Consider the following 26,123-nt stretch of genomic DNA (forward strand, 5'->3'; position numbering starts at 1 on the left):
ATATTCGTTAGCCTGATATCCATCTGGCCTTTAAACTTTATACCAATATTCTTCAGAAACTTGCTCATACATCTTTACGGCATGAAATAGACGACATTTGTGTGATATTGGCAATGTCAAAGGTTACGATAATCTGGACTATTCTACTTTACGGGGGAGTCCGAAAATGAACTTGGGCAGGGGCTGAAATGCATTTTTTACTAGCGCAATCTCTGTTTGTAACTAAAGCATTTGGAGTTCCAAGACAATCCAGCTTGCATTTTTTTTATTCCAACGGCCGGCCGGCCGGTCGGTCATGCGTGAATTATTCTCGTTTTATACAGGTGTTTTACGTTTCATGTTAATTTACTATTCCTAATCCACTACTCCGTCATTTATTCACCCTAAAGTAATATGGACATGACGAGCCCGGGATCACCGGGATGAGGCGATCGTGAGGTCAAATATATGTCAGATGCGAATGCGATTGCAGGCTACCCATAATACTAAGCGTATGATGGGCTATGTATCTATCGTATCCCACAAACTACATTGTACCAAATAAAATCTCATGGTAATAGACTGCAAAGCATTATTGGTAGGGAAGATTGTTGCAAATGGAAAAATTCACAGCGCCCTCGGCGCATCAGGTCAAGAGGTCAAATGATGCCAATGATGTAAATAACGGAAGAACCGAACAATTCCCTCCAAGTAAATGCAAGCGTTTTCACGGCAAATCAACAGGGATCGTCGAATTGAAGGTAACACAAATGGGTACAATATAATGGTCAATATTGAGGTTCATTTAAATAGGTGGGGAAAGTGTGCATAATATGAAAAATATGTTTTTTCAAATGGAATTTTACAACTCTTGTGGTACATGGCAAGTGACCCACGAACACAATGAAAAGGTCAATTTTCATCATTTATTTGTTCTGTTGCGTTCAACCATCTCCAACAATTTTTTCAATGTAAGTGCCTCTGGCCCTAGTGGAAGTAAAACATATACTATGGCCAGAGTTCTAGGGCTAGCCCTGTTCCTTCCTCACTAGGGCCATGAATGCCATACGTGGGTAAAAACGGGGCACCGAGAAATCACAGATTTCAAAACATGGCGACGATAACAGTCACAAGTCTGGTCTTTTACATCCTCAAATGTGCTCAAAATTTACGAACATGCACCAAATATGTTTTGTTTAAGTCTCATCTTCACGTGAGGTTTTGTAGGAAGTGGTATTTATGAGAAAAAGTGGTATATTATGTGTACCCTGGACCAGATAGGCTCAGGAGTCTCAGACCTTCGTACGGAGAAGGACAGTGGAAATCGTAGTGACGGAGGTGTGAGTACCTCGGGCTACCTCCTCATCGGTTTTCAGAGTTCATTCACAACGCCGAATACACAAAATAAGGCTTTAAATATGGGTACTGTATTTAGAACAGTTTTGTAAACAACAAAAAAAGCCCCTTCTTCTTCCCTTTTTTCAAAACACCAGGACGCTAAACATCTTTTTATTTTTACTTGGGGTTGGCCTAATTCATCAAAAAAGGGGTCTTATTTGGCAAATTAAAAGTTAGTCATGCTGTATGAAATATTTTATCATTCAATTTAAAGATAAGATGTTGAAATTGTGCTTGGGATATTGAGGAAACAGTTAATAGCATTTTAAATTAATTATCATCATTACAAATATTTTTTCATGACTTATTCCTTTTTTAATGACGAATTTATGAATAATTTGTAAAATGACAAATTAATGAATGACAAATGTAGCATGACAAATTTAATGACAAATTAAATGACTAAGTAGCCATTATCAATTTGTCATTTATTTAAAACCATTTGTGACCTTACACCACGAATGAGCCCGCTTGAGCCGTAAATGTCCTAAATTGTATTCTGAGTTACAGTGTAAAATGTGTAAGGTTGTAGTCATAGGTACCGTACATCAATTTGGTACGACGTGTATCTCATCTTGATAGTGCTAGTCAAACACCTTTAAACCAATCAATAATCCAATTGTTGAAGAGGAAAGCTTCTACCTATATCTGTAAAAAATATTAAGGCCAAATAAAAAATAAAACATGTTTCATGTCCCCTCCTGCTTCCTTTTTTGAGGTTTCTTCAATTTTATTTTTATTTTTTGAAATTCAGTTATAACTTTTCAAAAAATATGTCTAGCTAGGAAGTAGAGGTGCTTTCTATAGCCTTGCTAATATACATGTACGGTACAAGAAACACTTTTATAAGGTTTTGTGATAGTTAGAGGGGGCCTATCTCTCAGAACAACAAATAAAAAGAGGCCTCCTCCTTGTTCCAGGCATTATTGTATACGCTAAAATAGCTCTAATTATGGGTATTTACACCGATTTTATGATAAAAATACAAAATAAAAAGCCCCTCTTCCTCCTTTTTTTTTTCAAAAACCCGGACGTGAAACATGTTTTTTATTTTATTTGGCCTAATAGCTCATAATCTTTGTTTACTTTGGCTAAATCCTGTTCAAGTGGTGGGTTACAAAGCATTGTATTTTGTCGAGGTATATAAACAATTAACAATGAGAGGACATTCCTGAACATCGTTTGTTGACTTGAGGAAGATTTGAAATGACCGCCAATTATGACTGTTTGATATTTACTACCAGCAATGTGGTAAAAGACTATTGACCCGATGAAAGATTACCATTTTGTTGAAGTAAACAAACCCAAAGCCTGTAATTTGTTAAAAGTTGTGAAATATTTGTAATGATGAAAAATGGAATGCTCCACCTTTTCCAATATTACCCCAATTCAACTTCAAGACGTACAACCTAATGCACAACAACAATGCGTTCTCCGTCAAACTTCATGATCATGTTACATATCATGTGTTTGAATGGGAATTGTTGTGCGCACTTTCTACATTTTGTATAGTGTAATATGTCAGTGTTGCCACTTGCCTGTACATCCAAAGTTGTAATTCTGTGTTTTTGATCGCAAAGATTTATATCCCTGACATATCTTTCGGGAGGAACAGTGGAGTATAGATGCGAGGGGATGGCTGGGGCATGTGCCCTGGGCGCCGCCTTAGGGGGGCGACCAATTCAGCATCGATTCTGCGGAATCTGCACCCCTTCCAAGTGATGAAAGTCAAAATTTTCACACACTGCGCGTGTATTTCAGCACAAAATTATTTGAAAGATAAATTTAAGAACGATATTCAACTTAATTATATTATAACCAAAATTGTTTCAAGAATTGGGGGAGGGCTTTCTTCTGATACCAAAAACATCAATTTTGATGAAGAAAAATAGCGAATGAGGCTGTTGATCGGGTCACGAATCTGTAAATTTAAAATGAAGAGCACATACGTGTTTTTACTTTTTTGTTTTTATGGGATATGGTTTAAACCCTTATCACTGTGCAGCCAAAAAAATCAGTTGCGTGAACTTTGTTTGTATTTGTTCTTTTACAAATTTGCAGGTTATTTGTACAATTTTGCTAAAGAAGGAACAATGAAAGTTGCAGAACAAGCCACAAAGACAGCTAGTGCTATACAGAAAACAGTTGAAGAGAAGGTAATTGTGTAGATTTGGGGTGCATATGATATGCTTGACTTAGCTTACAAATGTGTGATGGCGATGTATGTGGGTGTGTATGGGTATCTGTTTGCACCATTGCACTGTGCGTACATGTACCTAGATGTGTATTTTGCAGAACATGCTAAAAAATTTAGATGATCTTTTTTTTTAAATAGATCTTATAAGGTGCTCTCCCTGTTCAGCAAAAATGGACATACTGTGACTTGTTACATAGGTTAGGGTCACAGCAGCTCAAGGGAGTATCCCATCATGCATTGCAGTATATCTGCATGCTCCATAGCAAATGTATACAAAATATAAACAAGAGCCGCTTAGATATTGAGATATATGGGTGATATTTTTTCAAACAAAGTCTAAGCTTCCCTGATTTAAGCGAGTAATTGAAAGTTGAAGTGTGGGATTTTGTGTACATTTTCTATGGTACAATCAGTTCTATTATGGTACCGCAAAGCATAATGGGATACTCCCTTTATCTGCTATGGGTTAGGGTGGAGAAAAGTGAAAGGTGCTTGCTATCAAACAAAGAATCCAAAAATGGTGATGAACTGAGGGTTTACGAATGCTTTTGCAAATTGGGCTATTCCATTTAGAATCCACACTACCCCTGTGGAAGATTTTGGAAATATCTTCAACATGGGGAGTATGAATTTTTAACTGGAATGAATGTATGAGGCAGCTCCGTTTGAATCCCATACATACACCCCTCTGATAAACACTCAACTTGAATCTTTCACAGAAGGAGCGTGTGATAAAAATAGAATAAGTTCATGAGCTAATCTCATTTGAAATTCATATTCCCCCTGTGAAAGATACTTCCAAAATCTTCCACAGGGGTAGTGTGGATTTTAAATGGAATAGCCCAATGTAACAGTGACCCCTCATCTTGACCTTGATATTGGTCTAATTTTTTTTTTAATGACTGGCTTCAATTTTATTTAAAGGCCTATTCAGTGATCATTGAGGATTGTAAAATTCATCAATATTCAGATTTTGGCACCTTTGTTAGTGCTAATAGCCTGCTAGTGGTTAAACTGAAAGCTGTATTAAAAACAAAATAAGATATATGAATATGTAATTTCTCTACAAAGTAGAGAAATTAGCTACATTTATTTGAATGGTTACTCAACTTTGTCAATACTATTGTTTTCCTTGTTTTTTCCCAAATTTTATCTTTCAAAAATACCTAATGACAATATTTTTAGTCACTTTTATAATCTTCACTTTTAGGCAATTTACACACAATTTGGGGTTTTTTTTACACTTTCACTGGGATCATTGAATGAGCCTTAAGTGTTTTTTTTTTTTTTTTTTGTATATATTTATTGATGTTGTTGCTACAGACGATAGTTGGTGATTTCAACAAAGAACAAGAGAAGTTTGTCAAAGAGAAGCATTCCAAGAGGTCAGAAGCAGCAGTACCACCGTGGGTAGGCTACAATGAAGAAGATACTATGAAGGAGCAAATTATGGCCTTATCACAGGTAAGCATTGTAAGAGATCAGAAGCAGCAGTACCACCGTGGGTAGGCTACAATGAAGAAGACACTATGAAGGAGCAAATTATGGCCTTATCACAGGTAAGCATTGTAAGAGGTCAGAAGCAGCAGTACCACCGTGGGTAGGCTACAATGAAGAAGACACTATGAAGGAGCAAATTATGGCCTTATCACAGGTAAGCATTGTAAGAGATCAGAAGCAGCAGTACCACCGTGGGTAGGCTATAATGAAGAAGACACTATGAAGGAGCAAATTATGGCCTTATCACAGGTAAGCATTGTAAGAGGTCAGAAGCAGCAGTACCACCGTGGGTAGGCTATAATGAAGAAGACACTATGAAGGAGCAAATTATGGCCTTATCACAGGTAAGCATTGTAAGAGGTCAGAAGCAGCAGTACCACCGTGGGTAGGCTATAATGAAGAAGACACTATGAAGGAGCAAATTATGGCCTTATCACAGGTACAAAAGATCAGAAAGACCTTCTTCTACACCAATTTGCAAGGACCTTTCGCACTGCCCGATTTGGTGCAGTTTATGGCGTAAACACAAAGTCAGGTTCTGATTGGCTAATTGAATCATGTCATCCTTTCAGCAGCACCTCATTGGCCGATCAATCTGCGTAGCATCACTTGATGCAGGCGTGACCTAGTTCTTTTTACGCGATAGGTGGGACAGTGTGAAAGGTCTTTGCAAAATAGAATAACAAAATAATCAGCTATAGTGTGTCTCGCCTCTAGTTGAGAGTAGCACCATGTTGGATTTGGCAGAGTCGGTGGCAGATTCGAATCGGTGCGTTTACACGGTTATGTCGCCAGCGTATGTACAAATTGCCTTTCTACGCATGTGTTCAGTTCAGTTCAGTTCAGTTCAGTTTTATTTCATCAAATTCCATCCATTAAATAATTACAATATAAAAAAGATTTTACAAACATCGTATAATATGGTGAAAATGATGAGGATGCCACTGAACGCAGAGCGTGTTGTTGTGGCACCCTTTACAAAAGTTAGTATTAAATAATTATGATAAACAAAATTTTAGAATAATAATAAATACAATAGCAAGATATATGGCTTGTGGTTTAGGTATATTAAACTTATTATCACAAGAGCTAGGCTTTCAATTATAAATCAATGAGTAATGATGGTGAAAATAACAACCAAACCTACACAGTGGGTTGTAAAATCCCATTATAATATAAAACAGTTCAGGCATGGCATTACAGTATTACGGTACAATAATAACAAAAAATGTATTTAGCCCGGTGAAAGCATAAGCACATGATTGCACGTGCACTTGCAACAAGTCTAAATAATGAGCTAAGTTATAACTTACATAGCAGGTAACTATTTAATGTAATATTTTTTAAATTAAATCTACACCAAGATATTCAATGCAATGATAAATTAACATGGTAAATGGTGTATAGTTCTGCAGAGCAAAAAAACAATTAAATGCAAAAGTGATAGTCTGCATACAAGGCCAAGCGAGCTGACAAAATTTATCAAATAGCATATTTTTAATATAACAAAATAATAATACTAATAACTGAAGACTGGAACAATACAAACAGACAGACAAACGGGTCCGATATGATGTGGAAAATATATACTGAATTAATTTTATGAAAGTAGATCCTGTGTATACACCCCCATAATTAGGTTAGTGCATGCGAGTCAAATTTGCCACAGCGAAATGTAACGGGCCGTTACTCTCAACTTGAGACAAGACATTGTATAGGTTATACACCCCTTGATAAATTTGTGACTATTTAATAATAATAAGATGTTTAATTCATACAATCAAAATATTAGTCGAACATGCGTATGTGGCTGTTCATAACATTGTACGTTCTTGGCGTACAGGATATTGGAACACATCAGGCCGATCAACCTCAGTAACAACCTCAGTAACTAACCAACTGTTACACAATATCGATTTATTTGTTTTACCTCATTTGTTTAGCTCAGAATTAAAAGGGGACATACCTGACAGTGAAAACTGACATTTTGTGGAAAATGAATACAAACTTATGAAAAGGTTACAATATTGCTTGAAATGAGTAATATGTGACATGATCAAGAGGAAAGAGTCGGATGTCGCTAATATTGTTTTTGAGATATTGGCAAAAACAGTGTTCAAATTCTTTTGTTTTATGTTGTTTTCAGCCATTGATAAATTGCTCATAACTCGGTAACCAGGTGTCCGATGTTGATGGGGTTTGCAACAAAATGTCGCATTCTTAAACTGCCAAAAAATGATGTAACGAACTTCAAATTGGAAATTGCCGACATGTGACTCATTCCCCTTGATCATGTCACATATTGTGATCATAATAATTTTCTATTATTTTCTTCTTCTTTTTTCCAGGACAAAAGAAATTTTTTAAGAAATCCACCAGCTGGTGTCCAATTTCATTTTGAATTTGAACACATGTTTCCCATCGCCATGGCGACATTACAAGAGGATGAGAGGCTACAAAAGATGAGGTTTGAGCTGGTACCAAAACAGTAAGTAGATGACCTGAATGATTGAAAGGCTGTGGAAAATTAATTGTTTGATCAGGGCTACCCAACTGACCATAGTTCAGCCCCCCCAATATTTTGAGGTCTCTGGGAGGGGAAAAAAGAGATTTTATTTATTAGTGTAGATATACCAAAAACCACACATTTTTACATGCATATAAAACTGCAATTCTGCAGCGAAATTGATGGGCGCATTGTTTGTATATTGGTCACCATTTTCTGGCTTAACAGGTATTGAATGGGCGTAGCATTATCTTCTGTCGATGGCACTTCATTAACTGTACTTTGTCTGTATGAGCGCCATCGGTATCTATGATAGGAACATGCAAGAATGTGTCAACGTTTGACACACAAATGCATACATATTCCATGTGCGTGACTACAGGGTGTATCAAAATGATTGGTACCGGGCTATGTGTCATTTTCAAAAATTAATCAAAAATATAAAATTGCTAATTAATATAGCTTTTGTACTATAAATAGAAAGAGGCATATGTTAACTTATTGATCTAATAATCTGAAGCTGATAGGTTGATGCATCTGGGAGCTATTGTCATTTAAACGAAGATCGACGTAATCATGGTTTTACTTACACAACACAAGATGAATAGGTTCACTGCTTGAACCATTTATTGCATATATGCTCTTCAATATCTCACCTCAGTCTACATAACATAAAATTGCTTTACACATACTTTTAGAACGATAGTTCCTGAAGTCCCTGCCTTACGACTCTGGCAGTGTGAGGTGAAGCCCTATCTTGAAACTGCAAGCCCATATCAAATTTTGAAACATTGCAAGTTATAGCATGTTTGCATGGGATACTCCTTGCGCTTGGCAACTGTCTTCTAAATCTTCTCTGCACTTCTCCATAGCTTCGTGTCAACCAGTCATTCTCAACTATGAATGCACACTGAAGTGTGGAATACTGTGGGCCATTCCAATAACCTTTACCAGGTCTAAACTAAAATACACTGTCTACAGTCTATAGCCATTCTGCCACACCATCTACTTAGTAATCTCAATACTACAATTTAAATTACCGCCCTGGAAGGTGCAGGTGCAAGGTGTTGATACAAAACTTCTTTCACCCCACCCTAAATTATTCAAGTCAATAATATTACTCTCAATCAATAAATATTGATTATAACATTTATATATATTATGAATGAAGAAATAGGCAAGGAAAATATTAAACATTTCCATGATTTTCTACATATCATTCTCACAAGGTATTTGCAGTAAAGTAGAGCTTTGGAAATGGTGCGCTACTGATCCAGCGTTACGATGAAAAGTGTAAAAACACCTACTTTCCTTTAGAATCATGTAAGTTCTGAACAGAATGTGCTATCGTTATGATCTAAAATTCTTAGAGAAGATAAAACTACTATAATTACAAATATTTAAACAATTAATCCCAAACTGACACAAAAACTAGTAAAACAATTCGGCAAATATGAGAAGTCTTCGGTACCAATCATTTTGATACACCCTGTACCACTCATTCATGAATAACCATAAGCCAGTTTTCAGACTTGCGGCCAATCGCGATACATTTAATTATGTACCACATGCGCATACGTCATCTTCAATCCTGTCAGTGATGCTCGATTGCATGAATCACAAAAGAAACATGATACGGTATTGTGTACACATCGTACATGCACATTGATTGTATAATGTAAAACAAAAGCCATTTTCACCTGGACTGGGGTTGGACCTGGGGTTTGGACGAAGCCAATTCATGGAACTATAATCAAATCTTTAACAGCGTATGTTGCTCATGAATTGTGAATAAAGATCAGATCAAAGTTTTGTAACTGGTTACAATAAAATTCGTAAGCTTTCTTTCTTAGTCTTTGCACATGTGTAACACGCACCAGCAACATTCAACATTGTCATGATTGTGGGGTTCATCGGGTGCCATCTGGCTTCATGACAAAGACGTTCACTTTTATACCGAAGTTCCTATATAACAAAGTGGTTTTGCTGGCCCCGGCGATTTCGTTATAAAGGGGTTCTACTGTGTATGTTTACTCCTCTGCAAATAGTGTCCTGAAAAGACTGCTTCTCAAATTGTCAAGATAATAATATTCTGCAACTTTTTGTTTCCCGCTGCACAGAGTAACAGAAGAGAATTTCTGGCGTAATTATTTCTATCGTGTATCGTTAATCAAGCAATCATCGCAACTGACATCTCTAGCTAATGCATCAGGTAAGGGACCGGTCAATATTTACATGGAGGATGGTTACACAGTAGGGCTACAAATTACCAGACGTGGATGCACTGCAAATATGGGTCATATTTTTTGGTATACATTGAAGGACCCGCTCTTCAAGGGATGGGTCATGTTTCAAAATGTTCTCACAATTTTCAGACAAATAATCCAAATTGTTTGTGTTTCTTTTTTATGAGCCTTTGAAATGCCCAAAATACAAAATTGTAAGGTTATAGTACCCTTTCCAGCCTTCTGTAATCTTTATCTCCATAGATGTAAAATGGAAAGGTCCATTAAAAGAGAACTGTACAAAATGTGCACAAAATGCTAATTGAGTAAGTACATATATGCAGTGTACTTGTTTTTGATAGGGCTATACAATTATTTTTTATGAATTGTATGTCCTTGGCATGTATGGTATATTTTTTTAATTGTCCATCTGAAACAAAGGTTGGGGGATGTGGGTCAAGTGAGTTTTGGGGATGGGGGAGGGAGCAAAAATCAAAATATTCCCTGTAATTAATTGGCCATTGTTTGCCCCAAGAGTGGCAATTTCCAGATTTCTTCTTTGACTTGGGAGGGAAGGGCAAAACCGAAGATTTGGGAAAGTACCTCCCCATGCACCTCCTGGTGCCACTAATAGTTTCAGGTAACTGTAAAAGTAGCTGTAAATCCATGCAGTGGAGTTTCATGCTCACTGTTTACAGATTGGCAAAGCATGTACACACCTTCTTCTCTCTTCCCTACTCCATGTCCATTATAATTTTACTGTTTATAGGAGAACAAAGTTCCAAGACCGATTCAAACGGCAAGAAACCAGTTGAAGAAACAGAAACAGAGAGCAGAAAAGGTAGAAACATGCTTGCTTTGATTGGTATGCTGGTTGGCTGTAGCTAGATCAATTAACATGTTATTCTTCTTACTAATAATAAAGCTACCGGAGAAACAGTTTCATAATGCAATGATTGTACCATATTTGACATAGTTAGTCCACAGACTTGAGAAGCAGTTTCATAGTGCAGTGATTGTACCATATTTGATGTAGTTAGCATCCCTCCCCCAACTAACTAAGCAGCCCTAGAGAAATGTTCAAGTGACGCCATCAATACTATAAAATTCGGTCCGAGAATCATACATACAAAAAGTACATGGAAAAAATGTTTTAATTACTAGATTTTTAAAAAAAATCACTCCAAAGACAACCCATCTCTTGCATGCATACACACATTTCAGAAGATGTTTCAAGAGCTTGATGTCTAAGAATAGACAGGGAAACCGTCATCAATGATGTTTACTCATCAATTTAGACGCCACATATTTTCGTTGTGGCAGGGACTGTCTTTTGGAATTTGCAGGAGAGCATTTAGTAGCTCTTCTGGAGCCTTCAAGGAGAGCTGTTTGGAACATGTACAATAGAATGTAAAGAGAAAATGATCAACTAAGGAGAGCTAAAAATCACTCTCCAGGGATGTAATTTCTCCGTATTTTTACGGAATTCCGTATTTTTTTTTCATCCCCAAAAATCTCTGTATTTTCCGTATTTTCCCCGTAATTTTCCGATTACGAAAATGTATTTTTTTCTCCGTTTTTTTCTGTGTCTTTGTATCTTTTTTCTCCGCGAAAATACCCCGTCTGGAACAGGGGGAACAAAAAAATAGCGCCTCAAGCGATTATATTTCGCTAGTTTCGCGTCTCTGTGGCAGCACGTGGCCGCTTGCCGTACGGCTCTCGCTATAGCGGTGAAACGATAGCTTGTGCGTGTTGTGTATTACTTGTGTAAGAGATTGACGGAGGAGAATTCTGCTGACTTCCAGGGGCGCTGACATCGTAACATTAACAATTGCACACGTGAAAGTTTGTTTTGATTTGGCTCACTGAATTGTGACCGATTTTCTTGGAAATAATTATTGGACTTGAAGTATCGACAATGGAGGTTGATAGGACAGCTATACTGCTTAAAATGGTAACTTTTCCCTTTTTTCAATGAATGGAAAATGGAAGAAATTAACAGCTTTTGTGCATGAAATTGACTATAATTGAGGCTAAAATAACAAAATTTTCCAACGGGTGTGCTTCCCCCGTACCCCAGCAGGGGGCTCTGCCCCTGGACCCCCCAGAACGCTTCGCGCAAGCGCTCGGGAGGCTCGCTTTGCGAACATAGTTTCTGTATATTAGTTTCCGTATTTTTTTAAATACCCCACTTACATAGGTATGTGAGCATTCCTTACCTGAGCATGCGCAATATTCAGCCTCTCTCAGCATAGGGAAATCGCGCACCCGGCGCCATTTTGGAAATTCATTACCGGTAGTAAATTTTACCGCGATGTTTTTGAAAAAAAATTTGGGGGGAATTAGATTGAGTTAAAAATAGTACCAAAGCTTACAAGGTCAAGTCAAAAGGTTGAACTTGATCATAACCCGGAAGAGGTCAGATGATTCGCACGTGGTCGCGGCAAATTTTGGCGACTTTCTAGTGGGTTTGAAAGTGACGATTTCGATCTAATTTTTTTCGGAAATTACTCTCCAAATATCTAAATAACGGAGTTGAGCGGTAAGTTAAATGGAGCACGCGGTGAATAAAGGTAGTTTTTTGTACATAAAAATGTTTGGTTTGATGAGATTGGATGGACGCCTTGCGCAAAATGTGAGTGAACTGGGGACTTTGTGTAGTATGAATTCGGCGACTTTTGCCAGTGAGTGAACATGTTTAACCCGGCATGGTTTGTGTATACTAATTGAATGGGCTCATGCTGTGGATGCTGGGATAGATTCTCATTCTGTGCCGACTATGAGTCGGGGAAGAAGCAAATTTGGACCTTTCCTATTCCTATCCCATCATGCATAGCGCTAGCAGATTTTTGCTATGATAGATGCATAAATCACAGGCCGTTTTTTTTGGCCATTTTCCTATTTGATTTTCTAAATGTTCAAATTGATGGGGGGGGGGGGGCGTACTCTTATGACGCTACGTCATGGGGGGTAACTTGAGCAGGAGTGACCCCATTCTGATGATCAAGTGAACTGGCCCTCGAGTTTCCGCAATGATCTTTGGAATAGGGAGCATGCGCCAGCCAGTGCTCCAAAGGGTGCCTGCTCAAAGACAAAACTTACGCTGGGGGAAGGGGCGGGGGGGTTCATACTTGAGCAGGAGTGACCCCATTCTGATGATCAAGTGAACTGGCCCTCGAGTTTCCGCAATGATCTTCGGAATAGGGAGCATGCGCCAGCCAGTGCTCCAAAGGGTGCCTGCTCAAAGACAAAACTTACGCTGGGGAAGGGCGGGGGTTCATACTTGAGCAGGAGTGACCCCATTCTGATGATCAAGTGAACTGGCCCTCGAGTTTCCGCAATGATCTTCGGAATAGGGAGCATGCGCCAGCCAGTGCTCCAAAGGGTGCCTGCTCAAAGACAAAACTTACGCTGGGGAAGGGGCGGGCGGGGGGTCATATTTGAGCAGGAGTGACCCCATTCTGATGATCAAGTGAACTGGCCCTCGAGTTTCCGCAATGATCTTCAGAATAGGGAGCATGCGCCAGCCAGTGCTCCAAAGGGTGCCTGCTCAAAGACAAAACTTACGCTGGGGGCGGGCGGGCAGGGGGTTCATACTTGAGCAGGAGTGACCCCATTCTGATGATCAAGTGAACTGGCCCTCGAGTTTCCGCAATGATCTTGAATAGGGAGCATGCACCAGCCAGTGCTCCAAAGGGTGCCTGCTCAAAAACATTTTCCTGGGGGAGGGGGGTGATCAGCTAGTGCTTATGATAATTAAACATTTTAAAGGGGGCCCCCCTCAAACAAATTGCCCCCCCCCCCCTTGTATCAGTGAAAAGGTGTACTGGGTGGGTAGTATCAAAACCGTGAGTTTTTCAATGACAAAAAATAAAAAATAAGACACTTCAACACAAATTTCATCTTTTTGGTTTTTCTTTATTTTTGCATATGTGCTGTTGGCCCTCACTGTGGTTTCCCAGGGACTGCCTTTTGAGGAGAGCGAGAGCAATCGCTCTCTACTGCTCTCCTTAAATCGGATATAGGAGAGTGATTTTTAGCTTTCCTTAGTTGACCATTCTCTCATTACATTTTATTGTAAATGTTCTAAACAGCTCTTGAAGGCTCTAGAAGAGCTATTCAATGCTCTCCTGCAAATTCCAAAGACAGTCCCTGGTTTCCATCCTCTGTCAAAGCTGGAATCTGCATCAGAAAACAGAAATAAAACAAAATGTTACTCATACATGTTCATTTAGTATATTAGGGGCTATCATTTTCTCTGGGGCTCCCAAATTTACAAAAAGTCAGCATCAATAAAATTACGACCCCCTATTTCGCAACAAAATTTTATGACCCCTCCCCATCACCACCCACTGATACACCTTACATGTACCCCTGAAGAGGCTAAAATTGTATTCAGTCTTTTTGAATAAGATAAACACACTATCTGTGGTCATCTTGCAACTCCCTACATTTTGGTCATCAAAAATTTTATGACCCCCCTATTTTTCTTTCCAAAAAATTATGACCCCCCCTGTATATTTGGGACCCCCTCCTTCCAAAGAAAATGATAGGCCCTTATGTTCACATCAATACAAATTCAATCAATCTAGGATTACATTTACAGTTCAGTACCGGTAAATAGCAAGTGCTTGTTTCTTAAAATTGTGTACAGTATGCACAGTATAGGCCTATAAGCATTTTAATATATGTGCATGCACAAAAAGTTTGTACAGGAAATTGGCTGAAAAATTGAGACATTCAAATTAGCATATCTCCGCAACCACATGTCGTATGACATTCATTTATGCCTCATCAGTTTTCTTTCATTTAGCTCTTTAATATGAGATTACTTTGATGAGAATCAAAAAAAGTTCAATTTTTTTTGTATTATACCTAACTTACATCCCTGACTCTCCTATATCAGATATAAGGAGAGCAGGAGAGTGATTGCTCTCACTCTCCTGAGAAGGCAGTGTGGCCAGAATTGTATCAAAGAGATTAGACCCAGAGAGTACCGACTGAAAATGTGCCCCTTGTGTAATGCTATGGTAAATCTGCCATATTGGTTTGTCACTCATAGAGGCCAAATAGTGTACCTGCAGCATTGATCAGCTATAGCCCAAGATCAGTTCAGGGGCACTCCTAATTCACAGACGTCTCTGATATCAAATACTCTTGAAGCGTCATGTCACATAACAGTATCATATTTCAGAGACGTCTCATAAGTTACATACTCCCTAGTTTCAAAACCCAGTCGCAAACGATATTAGTAATTTTGGTGAATGTGTCAGCGCAGTGGGAATGATTTTGTGAGTAGGTCTTATCAGGATTGTAGCTAGCCCAAGTTGAGTGCCTGCTAATTTTACTATCCAATTCATGAATTAGAGCGCAGGCTCGGGTACTCTTGGGATTTTTTTACTTCAAAACATTTGATTTTGGCCATTGCAATCTAAGTGTGTTGTGGGACCATTTGTCAGAATTTGCACAGATATAATTTTTGCCCAGGTAGATATTTGCTAAACATAGGAAAGCTTACTCTAATACATTCAGCTTTGTTCCGATGTGCTGCATCGAGTGCCCAGCTGTCAACAAAGCTCGACGTATATGATATCACAGACCCCCGTATGTGAAATCACTGACTCATCTTTGAAATCAGAGACATCCGAAAATTACGAGTGCCCCCGAACTGAAATGGAATGATAATTGGCATCTTTTAGCTTTAGTGTTACAAAGGTTTGTGCATGCAGGGCTTAGCATGCATTTTAAAAAAAACAAGTGTTACATGGGGAGTGCAAACAACAATGCACTTTATATCAAAGTTTGCAGGGCGCATAGCAAATAATCAGGAGGTACACTATTTTGGCCTCATTGAGTAACATGCAAACATTGCGGAGTCGGTACTCTTTGATTCTACCTCATTGGTTAAATATATACTCCGGGGGGGGGGGCTGTTTCTGATAGTACCAATGGTAAGGATCATATAGAATTGTAATCAAGTGTCCAGATATACCCTGTTAACCAAAATGTTATCACCAAATTATAATGTTATATATGACCCCGGGGGGGGGGCACTCACATTTCCCAGCTATACGGGTATGTGCCGCAGCGACGACCCCCTTTTTCAGAGCCGCTAGCCATTCCTTAGACCCTCTGAATTCATTGATTGCCCGCTCTGAAGCCTGAAATTTTTCTAGCCGTTCCATAGACCCTCAGATCATCGATTTCCGCTCTTGATAGGCGTGTTTTCTGTCCTACTATTTCAAGCCCAAAAGAGCTACTTTTGCGAGCCCAAAAACTTCAAAGGGAATTTTCCATAAATTTCTTCCCCATTGAAACACATTATAAGGAATAAGGTGAACTTTGAGCGGGATTTTGCTCAGTCAACAACATTCTGGGTTGGAGTACTAACCCTAACCTTAACCTAGACTGTTGGCCGAAAAAATCAATATTCTGGGTTGATGGTCCGAGAAACTGATGTTTTAAAATATTTTCAGACTTGCCACCACCAGAATCTGGTAGTCTGAGCCTGCGTACTTGGGTCCAAATGAACCTTTTGATGGTGTTTGTTTTTGAACACAAAGTTGGGACCAGGCTCAAACAAAATTGCAGATTCGGTCGTTTGATACGATATTGTTCAATTTGTATTTTCTCTTTGTAGACAGAAATTATAACACAGTGGCGTTTAGGAGCTGCAATACATGCAATTATGTGTAACTTGCAAAATCAATGCCCAAATCAACTGAAATTTGGGAAATCACCTTTGTCATGGATATCTATTGAATCATGCCCTTAACGCGGCTGTGTACTCTAGACATTGTTTCTTTCGCGGAATTGAGCTTTTTATGCCTCCACCGGAGGTATTATGTTTCCTGGTTGTCCGTCCGTCCATCTGTCCGTCCGTCCGTCCGTCCGAGCTTGCGAGTGCAATTTCTCGGAACTGGTAATGCGTATTGAGATGCAATTTGGTGGAGGGGTGGCAATTGGTGGTCTCCAAATTTTAGCAGGTTTTTGTCGCAAAAATATGGTAATTAAGTACCTAATTTGCATAATTTATGCATATCAAGCAATATAACCTTGTGCATAGATTATCTGGAGAGCTGGAAGAGTGACAGTGATGAAACTAGGCGGAAAGTAGCACAGCCAGAGGTTCTTGACCTGATTTGCTTTTCAGCGAAAAATTTGCTAATCGCAAGGTCATTGTGAGGTCATTTGAGGTCATCCGGGGTCAAATCGCCATATATTGTTGAACATTCATGAAATTTGGTGGGAATGACTACTGTAAGAAGGAAAAAAATGTCAAGGTCATTTTGGGGTCATCCAAGGTCATCCGAGGTCAAATCGCCATAGATTGTCGCAGGTTCATGAAATTCTGTGGGGACGACCACTGAAACAAGGCAAAAATGTCAGGGTCATTCGAGGTCATCTGGGGTCAAATCGCCATAGACTACTGTAGGTTCATGAAATTTGGTGGGAACGCCACCTTAGTGAGGCAAATAATGTTAAGGTCATTGCACTGGTTAAAATGAAGGGCGCCAAGGTGGAGGCATTATGCCGACGCTTTCTGCCGAGAACCGCTGCAGGTCGAGAACCGCGAAATTCTAGTTTGAAATGTATTTACTTTGTTATGTTTTTTATAAATACCAGGAAAGAAAATCCAGATTTTTTAACTCCAACTACTCTATTCTATGGATTTTATTTCACTATTTCACTGTTTCCGCAATTTATAAGGAAAGAAAATCTTTGTTGTACCATCGAGGGTATACGCGCGCAACCAACGCATCGCGTTTTGTAGACGCGCAATTTGTCAACGCACAGATACGCTACACATACGCAACGCTTATCTACATGCGCGGCGCATCTTATGGAAGCACCACGGAAGCACTGATTTCATAAAAACCTAGCGGTCAAATGGCTCCGCTTTAGCTGATAAAATGTGATTTTTTTCAAGTTCTTTCCCCCGATTTAAACATCAAGATATGAATAGATTTCGCCCAAGCTTCTCAAGGGGCTGTGGATTTACCCGATGTTTACGTAATGTAAGGTAGAAAAACGAGAACGACCGCATTCTCCTGTGAGCTTCGATCAAAGTGCAAAATGTGACCACTTTAAACTTCAACGGCCTTTATTTCAATGTTCATTTTCTCGGTAAAATGACGATTTAGGTACGATAACTCAATAAATACAGCATCTATAGGTAAGCAATTATGATCATCATAAAAAGCATGATCGACTTAAGGTAGGAGCATCGGATAATAGACCCATGCAGGAAAATAGCCACTATTTCAAATCAGAATTATGTATCCATTTCAAATATATAACCAATTGAAGATAAGTCTTTACTCCACTGATTTTTAATGTTTCATGAAAATTTAAACAATTCTTATGTTTTTCTTTATTTTTTGAAAATTCCCTAATTTTTTCTACTAATAATTATTGCTAGCCTAGAGGGAATGTGATATGGTCTCCATAGTTTGTGGGGTGGTTAATAAGCCTAATATCTAAATTCTCTCGCCATATTTTTTGGATAAAGTGTTTATTTTTGAGAAAAATCATTTTTCTATTTTTAAATTAGGGAAATCTAGAAACACCCATAACTTAAAATAGAAACACTTTATTAAAAAAAGGCTGGCGAGAAAAGTTTCTAAATTTAATAACCTTTCATATGACACCTTGTTTGTTATAATTGGCCCTATGGTTAGCTCAGACAATAATTATGAAATTGGGTCATTCAGTGTTTCTAGATCAAATCAAGAAAATTTGAGCAAGTACTAACATTACCTTCAAATATCCCCTATATTACTGACCAATATATTGGAAAAAAAAGTCACTAATATTATTTGGTAACATTTTTGTAATAAAAAGATCCAAAAAGCAGTTCTATAAATGGGATAGAAAGGAGAAACAATAATATTTAAACATAGTATCCATTTTCAAACTTTTACCAATTTTAGTGAACGAGGCTTAGTGTCAAAACCACTTTATGTGCAAAGTCAATGGGGCTTTCTAATGATAAAAAATGGCATAACTCCAAAACGCTTTGTTGGCAAAAATTAAAACTTGGCAGGCAAGTTTTTCTCACCCAACTACACATCCTGTATCATTTTAAACCAAATCTGTGCATGACACCGTAGCCGATGTTTCTACCTTAAGAAACGGTTTTCTCATTTTTTTATATTTTGGTCTATTTCCGATTTTAGGCATCATTTTGTGCAAATAGGCGTTTGTGAATATTAAAAAGTTCATTTTGATGCCTTATATGGTCAATATCTCAAAAAATAAAGCCAATATCAAAAAACTAAAAAAACCGTTTTTGGAATGGTGTCTCAAGATTAAGAAAAAAATAAAATGAAACATTTTGGAAAGAGTGTTTTTTGTTATGATGTACCGAACAAAAAAATTGCCAAAACTCACTTTTTGTGATTTTCTTCATAATTGTTGTTTTTACACCAAATCTGTATTTATATTAAGATTCATTGATGTATTGCCTTTATAAAAATGTATACTTTTATATGTCTTGCGCGAATAATAACAAAGTTATGGCACTTTTACTACATGCATGTCTGAGAGTACACAGCTGCCTTAAAGGAGGATGATAGAATCACAAAATGCCCCTTTAATGGTGCCTGGTTACCATTGAATACCCAACTCCACTTTTTAACAAAAATGAGTTCAAAAGACCCAGCATTTTATTACCAGCAGACTGTTCTTCCTTGTGTGTGAAAGAAAGGCCCAAATTCACTCTCTAAATAGTGTTGCAAGTACACTTAATCATGGTTTCATGGAAGAAATGCCCAACTCCATGGATTTGGGCCTTTCTTCCACAAATATTGGGATAAAGTGGAGTTTTGTTTATCCATGAAATCTGCTTTTCACAACAATAAACTTTCTTGGCAACACATTACATAACATGTTTAAACTTGTGCAATTAATTAACAAATTTATGTAGCTATTTATAACACAATGGAACCAGCACTTGTAGTATATTAGTGGAAGAAGGGCCCAACTCCAGCTCATATTAAGACCTGTACCATACCATGGAAACATCATATCTCATTTCACATGTATGTAATAATGTATGTTCATGTATTAAAGGTCCCCTGAAGATGAAAACATTATGTCTCTAAAACTTTTCCATATTAAGTTTTTTCTTAATATCTCAAAAACAGTTTTGATGGAGTTGGGCCACCCAGGTATTCAATTTTTAATTCCTATCAAATTTGAGTTATGATTCCAATATTGTCCGACTTTGTTTCCCAGATAAATCAGCACCAGTGAGCATAGGTGGTGTTGCATCACAATCGACTTCCAAAACCAGCGAGAGTGAAGATGCGGATATGCCTCCGGATAGTCCTCCTGGGACGGAGTTTGTCAGCGATGCCTTCAACTCGAATTGGATCAAGCGGAACTACAGAAAGGAATGGAGCAACTAGGAATGGATAAAAGGATTCCAAAGAAAACACAGGTAGGTTTTAACTCCATGGGCACTACCGGATGAATTGGCCTCTAAGAACTATTTTGATTGGTTGCAAACGGGCTTTATTTCGTAGTGAGCCAATCAGAGATATGGTTATAATAATCAGTGTGGCTGAAGGGGATTATACTTCAAATTGCTAACAGATCTTTTTTGATTGGTTGTTCAGATTATTATGTTGTGTACTTAACCAATCATCAAGGGCACTGTAAGAAAGGAAGTGTGAGGTTAAAGGTTTGTTTGCAAAGAAATTAGAATGGGAGAACTTGGTGACGGCCATATTGGCTTGTCGCTCACCATGTGCTGTTTGTTGTACAGGTTTGTGATCTGTGTGTAATATGATGAGTGCAATGCTGATTAAGGGCTGAATGCGCACACTTTATTACTTTATGATGGTATTTATTGTTAGGTACACTATCATGACAGAGTGAATTTGTGATTGAGGAGTTTGTGATTGATTGAGCTCATGAGTTGGTGATTGAGTTCATACCTGCTTTCATGAGTGGGTGGGTGAGTGAGTGAGTAAGTGGGTGAATGATTGAGTGATTGGTTGACTGAATGAGTGATTTCAGCCTGGTGAGGTTTGAGTGAATGATTGAGCGAGTGATTGGTCAAGTGGTTGAGTAAGTGAGTAGTTTGGTGAGCGAGTGGTGTAGTGAGAGAGTTGAGTAGGTGAGTGGTTGAGTGAGTGAATGATGGAGTGGTTGAGTAATCAACGAGTGAGTGTGGTAAAAACTTCTCGATGACCTGTTGAAGGGTAACTGGTCAACTGTGTATATGTATTATCAAATCTAAAACTTTTGCTTTCAGATGCCAAGATAGGTTGGTTTCTAGTTGTTATGCTACAAACATTATGTTTCCTGGCCCCTCTATTAGGCTATGCCAGTCAGAAGTCATCCCCTGCCAAATCAAGCCCTTCCCCACCCCCTAACCACAAGGGTAGGTGTTAGTTGCCTAGTGTGCCTGTGCATACATGTATGCATGCATGCCGGCATATGTATTGTACCATATTCGTTCCATCAACCACCCATGCCCCTATAAGCGCCCACCCAGTGACTTTAAGCAAACTGATATTAGTTTATTAATATCAGTTAATGGAATTATGGAAACTTTCGGGCCTCATAACTGGTAAATTGTTGGTCTAAAATATATATAAGTATACATATTTAGAATGGCAAAGACTTGATAAGTTCATCTGTGAGGTCAAATTTGCTCCTAGATTTTTATCTAGTTTTTAAAAATTAATTTAAAAAAAATTGGGCCCAAGAATTTTTTTTTACGTTGCACGAAAAAAAAGTGGGCCAAAAACTGTTTTTTGGGATTTTGGGCCAAAAATGAGCATTTTGGCCCAAATTTGACCTCACAGATGAACTTATCAAGTCTTTGCCATTCTAAATATGTATACTTTTATATACTTTACACCAACAATCTAGTAGTTATGAGGCCCAAAAGTTTCCATAATTCCAGGGTTCAGACCAACCTTAACTGCCCATGCAAATCTGAATCATATGGTCTGAAACATTTGATACACTGATGATGATAGATAAATATTTTTGGGCCTTTTTTTACGTCTTATTGGCCTAAACAATGTAAAAAATAAGCGCCCATCCAAAATTATATCATTAATCGCCCTGGGCAGTTAATGAAACGAATATGGTACATTTAGTTGTGTTTGTAGGCGTGCGGATAATCTGCATTTTGCGACCTCAATACATGCGTAGGATTTTAAATCTGTTTCAAGCCCTGCATATTATGCTTTATCTGGATAAGCATGCTGTTGTTAATCCCCTTTCTAATCTTTGCCAACATCACTGATGAATCTTATTTTACTTGTTAATCATTTTGAATGATATTATAGTTTATCCGCGAAAATCTATACATTGCCTATAATTCCTCAGGTTAAATCCTGCGTTTTACATGCCATTTTCTACAATGATTGTCTCACGTTAGGCCTTAAGGAATTTTCGAATGAGGAAGAATAGGTTTAGTGTGTGTTAGAGCCGGGTGTGTTCTAGTGGTTGCAAGTTTAGCCAACCTGGATACAAATGTACTTCTATGTCAATGGAAATATATATATATTTCAATAAGGCTGAAAAAAATAATGCTATGTCTCAAAGCACATGGCAGTTTCAAAAACGAATGCGGAATGCTTTTTTTTTTTAGATTTTTTTTTTTTTAAAGATTATTTTTAAAACTTAATGTTGAATTAAGATGTCATTTTTGAGTGTTCAAAAGTACACAGGTCACAGGCTCGCAGTGATTTTCACAGGCCTTTTTTCTGGATTTTGGTCATATTTTGAACACTTGACTCGAACCCTATTATTCAAACTCTAACCATAATCCAACCCTTATCCCAGCAATAAACCTAATCCTTCTAAACTGGCCTCAACTAGGGAAATAAGCCTTCCATAAAAACTCGATAGTTAGCACATTTGCTTACTATCAATCGCTTTTGAAAACATGAAATTGTACCAAAGTCCGGCGCTTTACTAACTGAGCTAATGGGGTTGAGACACAAATTTGCAAGTTTACTTGTTCGTATAACTATGTGTGTCGATGATTTGCTCAAAACCCTTTACACTTTTGTGGACGGGGCTTTTCATGTTTGCATGTTTTAAAAGCGCTCGTTAGTAAGCACATATTATGCTAACTATAAAGTTTTTACGGTATTTTAAGTCTAGCAGCACTGGTGTGTTACAAATAATTGTTGAATACTGTAAATCAACACAAAATAAAGTGTAGCCTAGAAGGGAAATAGACTTTTGTGCAGAAAGAGATTCAGTCTTATAAATAACAGTAAAAGGTGCTACCCAAATGCTGTGGAAAGATAAGTAGAGTACAAGTTGCCAAACATTGTCGTTCTAGACCTGAAGAAACTGCTATAATGTATCAGGCTTTGGAGAACCACCCTGAAAATATAGTGGGCTGTCCCAGTTGAAATCCATATACATCCTATGGAAGACATGACCTTAATCTCCCACACAGGGAGTGTGAATTTCAAATGGGGTTATCTGAATGGGTGACTCCATTTGATATCTACACCCACTTTATGGAAGAGTAATGTCATATCTTCCATAAGGGGTGTTAGGATATCAACTAGAATAGTCCATTGTGTCTTCCTATTTTGAATATCCATAACTGGTTCTCAGTCTATAGCTGTCTATGCAGTGGCGTAGCCAGGGGGGAAGCTTTCCCCCTCCCCTGTGGAATGCTGGCCACCGTGGTATAGCCCATTTTTGACCATTTTCATCATTTCCCCTGGACATTTGCCTTGCCCCTCCCTCTGAAAAAGTCGTAGCTACGCCACTGAGTCTATGTGCCTTGAGAGTCTATGTGCCTTGTGTATTGAGCGCATGTGTTTGCGAAATGAGATGATTGGTGCATTGTGCTGGCAGTAGTTGTTGATTGATTGGTGCTCTGTGTCAGTGCATATGTGATACATGGATGAGGAAGCATGATGTGGAATGAGAGATTGTTTTGGGAAGATAAATACATTAGATCACCTAGCAATCAGGGGTGTGATTTTTCCGGATTTCCGGATTTTTGGGATTAAATTAAAAAAAATTCTGGATTTTCAAAAAAAAAAAAAAAAAAAAAATTTTTGTCGCTTTTGGAATGGCCCTGGACCAAGAGCTAAATGCTTAACAGAGATGTCACATTTCCGGAATTTTCAGTTCCGGATATGAGAAAATCTCCAATTTTAAAATGAAAATTCCTTAGAACCCTGACTGGATGATTTATAGACACACTAGCCTGTACTGTGCAAAAATGGTGATGCAATTTCTCATGTGTATGTGAATGATATGATACTGGAAGTATGTATTCACAAATTGCATCTCGGTGCTCAAGTGTGTAAAACCCCTCTGGCTTCGGGGGGCTTTGCCCCCTCGACCCCCACCAGGCCGTTGCCACAGGACCCCACCAGGGGCCCTTCAACGGCCCCCTGGACCCCCCGCAAGCAACAGGCGAGAGCTCCGCTCGCAATTTCATTGCCTTGAGGGTTTTTCTTAAAGCACCAATCACACCCCTGAGCAATAGAGTTCTCACCTGTGTTTCACTGTTGAGTTAATTCCCGTAGGGTACTTGGATTCTAGCCTGGTACCCATGCTCAATCCAAAAAAAGTGAGACTAAGCGCTAGTCTTGAGATTCCCACTAAGGGTATCAAATTAAAAAGTGACTCTCTCTAGGGATATCATATTCCAAAAGTCTCTTGTAGTCCCGCTAGGTATATCAAATTCACCTCTTCTAATCTTCAAAGGGGTATCAAATTTTCTGATTCCATTCCTGTGTATCTTATATTTTGGGATTCTTGATAAAATATAAATATTTCAAAAGTCATTTTTAGTACAAAAATTGTCATATTTGTGCCTATAGTGGGGACTTTCATCTAAACTCCTCCTAGCAAAAACTAGTCCCAATGGGGTATGTTTTTACAGAAATCTGGTCCCAATAGGGGTGTGTTTTTATAGAAATCTGGTCCCACTAGGGGTATATTTTTACTTACTAAAATTACTCCCAGTAGGGGTTACCTCCAGGAACCCTGGATCTAGCATGGGGGTCCCAGAAAATCCCCCAGGTACTCAAGATTGGTTTGGGTAGGCAGGTTATTCATGCATTAACACAGGCCATGTATCAACAGTCTAAGTCCCGTGCTGTGAATTCTCGCATATTCATGAGGGCCAATTGTTCAATCGTGCCGTGTCTAAAAATCACGCCAGCATTGCGTGCCTGCGCACACGCGATAGAGCGTTGCGTAAAAATATGTGGTAAGTGCGTAGCAGTTTTGCCTGTCGCATATCATGGAATAATCGTCCCTCATTATCGGGTGATGCTGAGACTTTGACTGCTTGTATGTGGTCTGTTATCTTTTTTGTCCATGTGCATAAAAATGACTTGCCATTGCCCAAAAGCATACACCATATGGATCAACTAAATAATTGATTTGTTTTTATTCAGTGTCAGAAAGGACTATGTCTTGTAAAACTTATTGAAATGAATTTCAATTATTTAACTCTTTTAATAATAGTTATATGTTTCTTGGCTCCTATAAGATGTAAGACTATGTCAATCATCAGTCTGTCACTGCCAAGTCACACCCTTCCCCCATAACTGTATATAAAATTATGAAAATAACATATAGGATCACTAAATTTGTGAATATCTTACAGGAACTACTGATGATGACATTCCAGAATGGGAGAAAGAATTACAACAAGAATTGCAGGTATACTATGAAAAAATACTGGGTTTTTTTTCTTGCTTTTTTTTTCCTGCTTAAATTCTGATGAATACCAAATAGGAGATGAACCCAAACTCAGTAAAATTATTTTTAAAATAGTTCTCTCAGCTAACTTGGTATTTCATCACCACATCCATTGGACTTCATCAGAAAGTGATGTGAAGCAGTAGAGTTAGTCATGTGATGCACAGGGTAAACAGGAGTCACATGACCTGATGATGGGGTTATAGACTGGGTAAAGGCAATGGTGTCCCTTGTCCTGGCTGAGGTCTGGATCCAACATAATTTGTTTTAGGCCTCCTTAAAGGAGAATTGTGGTAAACCTACAACCAAGTATCATATGTGACATGATCAGGTCCATGGAGGCTAAAGGTGGCAAATTTGGAAATGCAAAAATATGAAAAAACAAGAAAATGCACAAGAAAATAGACATCACAAAACTGTGGAACTTAAGAACAAAGTATGCTAGACCTTGGGTGTTTTCAGTATATGAGAAGCTGATGTTTGTATGAGGTAATAATTAGTTACTAAATTTTCTAAAATGCCTCCTTTGGCCTCCATACCAGATCATGTCACATATTTTTTAGTCAAAATTATCAATAAAGGTGACCAACTATTATCTTAT

At 38.3% G+C, this 26,123-nt stretch overlaps 1 protein-coding gene across 1 annotated transcript in view; it reads left to right on the forward strand.

Annotated features, from left to right (window-relative positions):
- Positions 1 to 26,123, forward strand: part of LOC140144541 (synapse-associated protein 1-like) — a 37,672-nt gene that overhangs the window by 2,305 nt on the left and 9,244 nt on the right. The window contains exons 2-8 of the mRNA XM_072166362.1: positions 3,439 to 3,533; positions 4,898 to 5,038; positions 7,423 to 7,562; positions 9,701 to 9,792; positions 10,575 to 10,646; positions 20,045 to 20,249; positions 25,428 to 25,483. Of these exons, the coding sequence (XP_072022463.1) occupies positions 3,439 to 3,533; positions 4,898 to 5,038; positions 7,423 to 7,562; positions 9,701 to 9,792; positions 10,575 to 10,646; positions 20,045 to 20,217 (713 nt within the window). The 3' untranslated portion in view covers positions 20,218 to 20,249; positions 25,428 to 25,483. The remainder of the gene's footprint in view (positions 1 to 3,438; positions 3,534 to 4,897; positions 5,039 to 7,422; positions 7,563 to 9,700; positions 9,793 to 10,574; positions 10,647 to 20,044; positions 20,250 to 25,427; positions 25,484 to 26,123) is intronic.

Source organism: Amphiura filiformis, unplaced genomic scaffold (genome assembly GCF_039555335.1).
Source record: "Amphiura filiformis unplaced genomic scaffold, Afil_fr2py scaffold_62, whole genome shotgun sequence".
Taxonomy (NCBI): domain Eukaryota; kingdom Metazoa; phylum Echinodermata; class Ophiuroidea; order Amphilepidida; family Amphiuridae; genus Amphiura; species Amphiura filiformis.